This window comes from Scatophagus argus, chromosome 19 (assembly GCF_020382885.2).
Source record: "Scatophagus argus isolate fScaArg1 chromosome 19, fScaArg1.pri, whole genome shotgun sequence".
NCBI lineage: Eukaryota > Metazoa > Chordata > Actinopteri > Scatophagidae > Scatophagus > Scatophagus argus.
Window position 1 is genome coordinate 10,247,021 of NC_058511.1, and position 7,764 is coordinate 10,254,784.

General features: G+C 40.4%; 1 protein-coding gene across 2 annotated transcripts; it reads right to left on the bottom strand.

The window, feature by feature from the left end:
- Positions 1-741: 741 nt before the first annotated feature.
- LOC124050623 (dihydrolipoyllysine-residue succinyltransferase component of 2-oxoglutarate dehydrogenase complex, mitochondrial-like) lies at positions 742-7,750 on the bottom strand. 2 transcript variants are annotated; one of them, XM_046373352.1, is made up of 15 exons: positions 7,303-7,750; positions 5,526-5,559; positions 5,195-5,237; positions 5,008-5,075; positions 4,849-4,923; positions 4,700-4,755; positions 4,484-4,592; positions 3,798-3,956; positions 3,593-3,663; positions 3,370-3,467; positions 3,017-3,147; positions 2,827-2,900; positions 2,646-2,729; positions 2,355-2,522; positions 742-1,895 (listed from the first exon to the last, which is right to left on the bottom strand). In XM_046373352.1, the coding sequence occupies exons 1-15, from the start codon at positions 7,354-7,356 to the stop codon at positions 1,761-1,763; spliced, it is 1,359 nt and encodes a 452-aa protein (XP_046229308.1). In that variant the 5' UTR covers positions 7,357-7,750; the 3' UTR covers positions 742-1,760. The 2 variants fall into 2 exon arrangements, with proteins under 2 accessions (XP_046229308.1, XP_046229307.1); XM_046373351.1 differs by having other exon boundaries at positions 7,294-7,748.
- Between the last annotated feature and the right edge of the window lie 14 nt (positions 7,751-7,764).

The following is a 7,764-nucleotide window of genomic DNA, read 5'->3' on the forward strand; positions in this document are numbered from 1 at the left end:
GCCTGTGTTTGTGAAGTGGGAGAAAGGGCCGATCAACCCTCAAGACTTTGTCAGAGATGATCCCATTATTTGGAGCTTCTCAAGAGCCGAGCGGTAGGCTGGCTAATGAGGCTTTGAAGATCCGTCTTTGGCACAGAATTCAACTACAGCAGAGAATTTGGGAACAAAATAGATTTGGCACAAGATAAAATGCTTTGGCCAAGATGGACCATGAAGACGTTCCCTACCTCAGCCTCTTGCTTTGTTGTGCCGTCGTCGTACTACTCAGTCGTTTTCAAAAAGACTGAAGTCCGCTGTTAGAAAATGGAAGTCAAAGTGAAATGTACAGTTTCACTGGTACAGTGTACGCTTGCCATTACAGAAACCATCATAGGGCTGCTGAACCAACTGCCATGTTCGTCATCACTTCTAATCAGATAATTGATTGTTTGGTCTATTTTCATTAGTAATTTAAAAGGCCCAAGTGCCCAGAGCTCAATATGACATCTTTATGTCTCGTTTTGTATGAACAATTCAAAACCCCACAAAAATTCTGATTTATATCGCATAAGATAACCAAAAGAAGGAAAACTTCACCTCAAAAAGGCAGAAACCAGAAATTAAAATATTAACTTAAAGGATTAGTTGATTATCAAAATTACTGCAGATTGATTTACTTGAGTAATAGTTTCAGCCCCAGCAGATCGTTGCTGGACTAACAGTAATATAGCAAGTAAGTGCACAGAAAAGTTAGCATGCAGGTTGTAGTACGTAAAACCTCTTGAGATGTTTAATGTTTAAAATTCTCCTTTAAATAGATACAAGTATAGGATAGCACAATGAAGATCCAACATTGGAGCTTAACATAAAAACCTGCTGCCAAATTGTGCGTTTTGAACATTACTCCCAACATACTGCCCACACTGTAACAATACACTGTGTGTGTGCACGTATGTATATGTGTATAAACAAATAGTGTCTGCTTGTGGTTTGTGCAGTCTCTGCTAATGAACAATGAACTCAAGTGTGTCTGTTTACCTAAAAGCACTTTGATCAACATTTTTAGATTCTGACAGTCAAAGACTCTGTCCAACAACAGCAAGAGAAATTAAAAAAAAAAAACAAAAAACAAAAGACAGGCCATGGATGACTGTGTGAAGCCTGAACATTGCTGATCTGAATCGCTGCCAAATACATGCTTGTTACACGGGTCTCTGATTCTGTTTTCCAGACTGTTGCTCATAATCAGGGAATTCTCTCAAACCTGTGTGGACATTAAAAACATTTTGAACTAATCTGGGCTCCTCTTGGCTCCTCTGCCGTGGAAAAAGTGGCTCAGGAGCACCGAGTAAAGAGCAGGAGGAGAAAGTCGTGCAGCCAACTGCTGCCTGGAAAAGCCCCTCTCGTTTCGTGATACACAACCGTGATAAGGATGCAGCAAGCGTTTATACTGCTTCTTACCTCAGTCTGAGGAGCACTTGGGTATAGTAACCCACCCATATGTGATTTGTCTTCAGCATTTGAAGCCTGTATATGCTATTTTTAAAGATGTTTAACATAAATGTAACTTGGCCCAAAATAATTATTGATAAAAGACTGTACAGATAATACCAGCTTCATTTGGTTTGTTGGAACACAACCTCAATGTTCCACTGCAGTCTGAACTGAACAGTTGAAAAGACAACAGTGACTGTGCAGGTGATTTTGTGCGTTTTGTTACTTGGAGTTCATTTTACGCAGCCAAGCTATCTTTAAATGAGAGTAACATGGTGGTAGAAACATCACATGTCCAGAAGCAGCACTCGTGGATCTTCCACCACCGCTTTGATCTTGCGCAAGAAAGTCACTGCTTCCCTGCCGTCAACGAGTCGGTGGTCGTATGTCAGTGCCACGTACATCATGGGCCGGATCTCGACCTGCCAAAACAAGGATTCAAGGAGCTTTATTGTCATTTCACACACGTAGAACATGAGTGGAACGAAATTGGTTTCCCCGGTCCCAGTATAAGCCCAATTGCCTAACAATAATAAATATAAATATACACAACGCTATATAATATAAAAACAGGGGAATATAAGAGAAACAGTAGATGATATAAACACCAGTGTAACAGAAAGCAGTTTTAACGTTATCAGATCTGGAAAACAGTAGCTCCATGTTAGTATGTATGATTGTTTTCTGTCCAGGCTCAGAGGACTGGCTGTGTGATTCTACTTTTATTTCGTGTGGCGTTGAATAGTTTGGGTATGAAATCAACCAAACATATATTTCACACGTAACCTGAGCCAGATCTGAGCTAACCCAGAAAATAAACCTCTCTTAAATCTGTTTTATCATTCATTACAGCGCTTTTATTTTTTTTCCATAATTCTCACCTTGCCATTGATAGCCACAGGTCGTTCGAAGATGCCATGCATGCCCAGGATGGCAGACTGTGGGGGGTTGATGATGGGGGTGCCAAACATGGAGCCAAACACGCCTCCGTTGCTGATGGTGAAGGTGCCTCCATCCATATCTTCAACAGCAAGCTCATTTTTACGAGCCTGAGGCACACAGCAAGGATTTTTTCATTTTTGTCATAGATAATAGGAAAAACAAATATCTTCAACTGAATTCTCATCATGTTTTAAGATTTAAGAACAATATTTCAGCACAAAGCTTTTTACCTTTTCTCCCAGTGCATTTATGGCTTTCTCAATGTCAGCGAAGTTCATGGTCTCAACGTTACGGATCACTGGTACAACAAGACCCTACACACATGCGTGTTATTCAGTTGTATTCAGTATTAGCCAGCATTTAGAACAACTTTTATGCAGAAATACAGTTTTGCAGAGTCAAAGGTCATACCTTTGGAGTTGCCACAGCGACACTGATGTCTACGTAGTCCCTGTAGACAATCTCTTTGGTTGTATCGTCAATAACTGTCGTTAAAAACATTTTGGGAATGAAGTTTGTGAAAAAGAAAAGAAAAAAAACAGTCGTATAAAGAGTAAAGGTCCTTTGCAAAAGGGGAAAAATGTGTCCGCTGTTGTCTTACCAGCATTGACAGCAGGTTGGTCAGTCAGAGCGTGTGCTGCAGCCTTCACAAACGCAGACATAAAACCCAGTTTGATAGTGTGCTTCTTTAAGAAAGCATCCTTATGGATTGTCCTCATCTCTTGAATGTTGCTGAACAAAATTGAAGAAATATTACAGAATCAACAAAGAAACACCTTTAAAAGTATGAAATATAAGATGGTCATGGAGTAGCATGGATGTGCAAGTTAAATACTTTAGTCATGAGATGTGAAGCAGGATCTTTCGTGCTGAGGTTGATAATCCTAACTTGCTAGACCAATGCAAATACGATGAGGAGAGTTAAAAATCTGTTCCAGAGCTGCTCTCGCTCACCTCATGTCCACTTCATTGAAGGTGGTCAACATGGCGCAGGTGTTCTGAGCCTCCTTTAGCCTCTGGGCAATCCTCAACCTCATACGGTTCATCTTCACCTGAATAGAAAGACAAAAATCCCTCAGTGAACCAATTCCTTTAATATCTTTATATTAATTTGATAAAAGAAAGAAAACACTTCAATGAAATTTAACACGTGTGTCATTTGTTATGTGAGTGTTACCCTGTTTTCAAACCCTCTGCCTCCTGCTGTTTGAGGAGGTGGTGGTGGAGCAGCGGGCTTGACAGCAGCAACTTGAGGAAAAAGAACAGACAGAGCGTGACATTAAGAGTCAGAACCTGGACCCATTCATATGCATACTGCACAATAATAATAACTAAATGCTTTCTGCAGCACTTAGATGTAGAAGTTGGAAAAGGATACACACCAGGTTTGGCTTGGACAGCCTGTGGCGGCACTGGGGGCTCTGGAGGCATTGCAGTTGGGGCTGAAGCTGAAGGAGGAGGAGGTGTTGGTGGTGGTGATGGTGGCGGAGGGGCTGCAGCTGCTGCTTCTGCAGCTGGGGAGGGAGAGGCTTTGGCAGCAGCTGAGGATACAGAAGTAACGACAGATAAATGTAATTTGGATCTAATGATTCACAAAATTCACATTTTGATTCAGTGCTGTGGTAATTCAATGCATTTTAAAATCATTAATTCTTATGCGTTAAGAATAGTCATGTAAAGTCATGTAAAATTTATGACATGGTGGAGGGAAAAAGAGAAACTGGCTTAAATCTGCAACCAAAGTACTGCATTTCAATTTAGATGAGTACCAACTGAATTTTGTCTGCAGCACTAAGTACTGAAATTCACATTAGATGTTATTAAAAAAAAAAAAAAAAAAAAAGCATGATAATTTTATACTGTGTATTATTAAGATAAAGTAAGGCTGATGTGATAACACACGTCTCAAAACCTTGTTTTTCAATAAGCCTAGTTATTTATATTCACCAACGTATCAAATGTACTTAATTGGTTATGGCACTGAACTCAGGTATCACTGAAACTAGCCTATAAACACTATAAATTTGTTTCAGTGAAAAACCAATAAATGAGGTTTAACTAAGCACACCTCCTTTTCGGAGTTTGAAGAGGGGTGTTCCTCCTTCCACCTTCCCTCCATCAGGCACCAGCAGTTCTTCGATGACGCCGGCTGCTGGAGCGGGGACTTGTACTGAGGTCTGGAAGGACAAAATACAAAAGATGTATTAAGTAATTTTCTCATTTTGAGTGCAAAAAAGAAAAACATCAATGATTTTGAGCTGATGGTCTTGTTTTTTTTCCGTACCTTGTCAGTCTCAATTTCACACACCACTTCATCTTCTGTCACGGAGTCACCCACAGCTGAAACATGAACAATGAAAGAGCAACATATGGCTCATTTGTAATGTAATATCAGACATGGACAATATTTTACCTACTACGACTTAAACCAACCTTTCTCCCACCTCACGTCTCCCTCTGTAACAGATTCTGCGAATGCTGGAGTTTTGACTGTGACTACCTCATCCCCTGCACAAACACAACAGCTGCTGTAAGTTCATCAATGTGCACTTGACACCAGTACATGAAGCTGAGAATTACTGCAACACATACAGTGAACAGCAGATGTCTTGAAGTATCTGATGTGGAAAACATTCTGTGATGCCGATGGAAATTCACATCTAAATGGCAAGAAGAAAAAAAGACAAATCTTAGGCTGACAATTGTGCTGTAAAGTTTCTACACATGAAGCAGTTACTGAATGTCAGATTCAAACATAAGGATGGGAGAAAGCACTTACGGCTGAGAATTTCTGTAAACTATCTGGCTGCAGACAGAAAGGCCTGAAGAGGGAAAAAAAAGACAAGAAAATCAATGAAAACTCTAGATTCTCCTGAGGCTCTGACATGAGACATAAGTAGAGTTCTCTGAAAGCTGTAATCAACCATCTGTGGGCTCCTAAGGTATCACAGCCATTCAGACAACGTTACTGAATCGGCTTTGGATGATCCCCTCATAGAGATGGTTTATTCGTGAGTAATAAAAACTTAAATGTCTTAAATGTTGCATTACCAATGAGATCCTCAAAATCCAGTGAAAGGCCTAATCACGTTAGTTAGAAGCACACTTACCAGGTACACTTTGTCTAACGAGCACATTCTTGGTCTGAAAAGATAAACAATAAAATTGAGGGAAAATCTGTTTCATATGTATTTCATCATTATTCAGATGTTTGTGAATACAGTCTGGCTTTGACAGAGTTGAAAAGAAACTGACGACAGAGAATTTTAGGCATTTTTGCAGATTAATTTTCTGTTGATTAATCAATCAATTGTTGCAGATTTTACACTTTGATTAAATACAATAAAACCTTTAAGGGAGAATAGCAGATGCTTTTTGTTTAGGCATTTATACATCAAGATGGGGGTGGATTACCACCTCAGTCAAACAATTTCCTGGGAAGAGACCCTTGCTGGCTGTTATAAATCAAAGAGCAAATTATGTAAACAACTGACCTCAGTAAGTATCATGTTGGCAACTCACAACAACTACTAACCAACCAATGTTATGTACTAATTACTGTACAAGATGTGAGGGGAGACACCAACATTGCGTGTAGGGTTTCACAACATAAACAACGCTGGAAAGCTTTATTTTTCTGAAATGCCTAATGAATGATCATTTGCTTCTCTTCAATGGGAAAAATAACAGTTGAAAAACTTTCACTTAAACTACTGGAATTTCCTATGCTGACAAAAACAGCCTGCTGTTAATTTAACTGCCGAGTTGCTGTGTGAGTCATCTGTGCGGGTATTTTTAGGGCAGGGCCTCTGATGAAGAAGCCTGTCTAGTTCTGCTGCTTTTGCATGGGCCTTTGGGTCTGTCCAAATCTTATCTGTGGGATGCCCGGGGGGATCAACTTTTTCAGTCAGTTCCGCTTCAGCAGCTTTCTTAGGCACTCAGGTTATTAGATAGACTCAAATGAGAATGATGTGGTATCGTACAGCCCCACAGCTATAAATTATACCCTTTATATCTAGAGCTGAAACAATTATTCAATCAGATGATGAGAAGTTGTTTTTAAAGCAGAAATGCAGAAGATTCACTGGTTCCAGTTTCTCAAAACTACACTATATAGTAAAAACAACCCTTAACTGCAGCCCAAGTTGCACACTTTATTCACTAAAACTAATGCAGTCTAATTCAACCACAGTCCAATAAAGTGTAATAATAAACAGGCAACTCGGTGTATGTCTCAGGACATCTTTGCAGGCCCGGATTCCTAAGCAACACTAGCAAGATACTTTCCGTAAGCAGGAAAATGTAAAATGTTAGTACCGTAATGATCGCGTTTCAGTTTCATTAACTCCTCAAAGCACTGACAAGACAGCTGAGCTTGTGAGGGCAAAGACATGTTCTCTCCTCAGAGCACATACATGTCTAACATACGTTGGGCTATTTCTGTCAGGTCAGCTACACGCACCTACAGCCATTCTTAAAAACTCAGGGCACCATAACATATCAACATGAGCCTGCTCACACTGCTTCGTGTACCGCCAAAGCAGATGAGATCTTAAAGAAAAATCAGTAGACTACAATAAGCTTCAGAAGAAAACAAGGGTGTTTTAGCTTGGTAGCTAACGTTAGCTCATGTGATGACTTTCTGAATAAAACTAACATAAAGTGTTGTGGTAGATAGTTCATGGGGAACTGTTCTCAGCTCCTTGACAAACTGGAGCCCTCTCACAGCCTCAGAGTGTGTTTGTCCTTGGTATGTGAGGCCCTGCTAATCTAACGTCTGTGGAAAGCTAGCTAACAGCTATCTGGGTCTTATTTAATCAGCCAGTGCAGTTTCTGACTTAATAGACAGGGTCAGTTTACTGTTTTATCCCAACCTACCTGACTCACCGCAGACAGAGAACGGCCAAGCGTCCGGTATACACATCTGGATCGCGATAACATGGCGCTAGCTTGCAGCTGTGTCCCTTATTTGACAGGAGTTAAAGGTGCGGCCAAAAAAAGCTGGCAGCTCCCAAGCTGCACCGGGGAAGTCCGACTGGAAGGAACCACTGCGACCGGCAGGGAGGGGTGGTACCGGTGTACCGGGCAGCGGGAGTTGGCAGTGGATAAAAAGCATACTGAATAGCATGAACTACAACCTGACACACACAAGTCATTAGAGTGAAATAAAAGCGCACTTTTAAGATGATGCCATAATAACATCAATTCGAAGATAACAGGACTGTACCATTACTACTGCATTACTAAGCAATTCTAATTACTTAGAGGAACAACTACACTGTTTCGAAACAAACGTAAAAGAAACATTTACTTGAGAATTCGGCATCTTTTTGTATTCGCCTCTTTGTA

What these genes read in the sequence shown, in the direction of transcription:
- LOC124050623 (XM_046373351.1), bottom strand. Translation starts at nt 7,356, where the DNA reads ATGTTATCGCGATCCAGATGTGTATACCGGACGCTTGGCCGTTCTCTG. An exon ending in AGACGTGAGGTGGGAGAAAG is followed by an intron (nt 4,756 to 4,848) that starts GTTGGTTTAAGT and finishes TTCATGTTTCAG; the next exon opens with CTGTGGGTGACTCCGTGACA. An exon ending in TAAATGCACTGGGAGAAAAG is followed by an intron (nt 2,523 to 2,645) that starts GTAAAAAGCTTT and finishes TGTGTGCCTCAG; the next exon opens with GCTCGTAAAAATGAGCTTGC.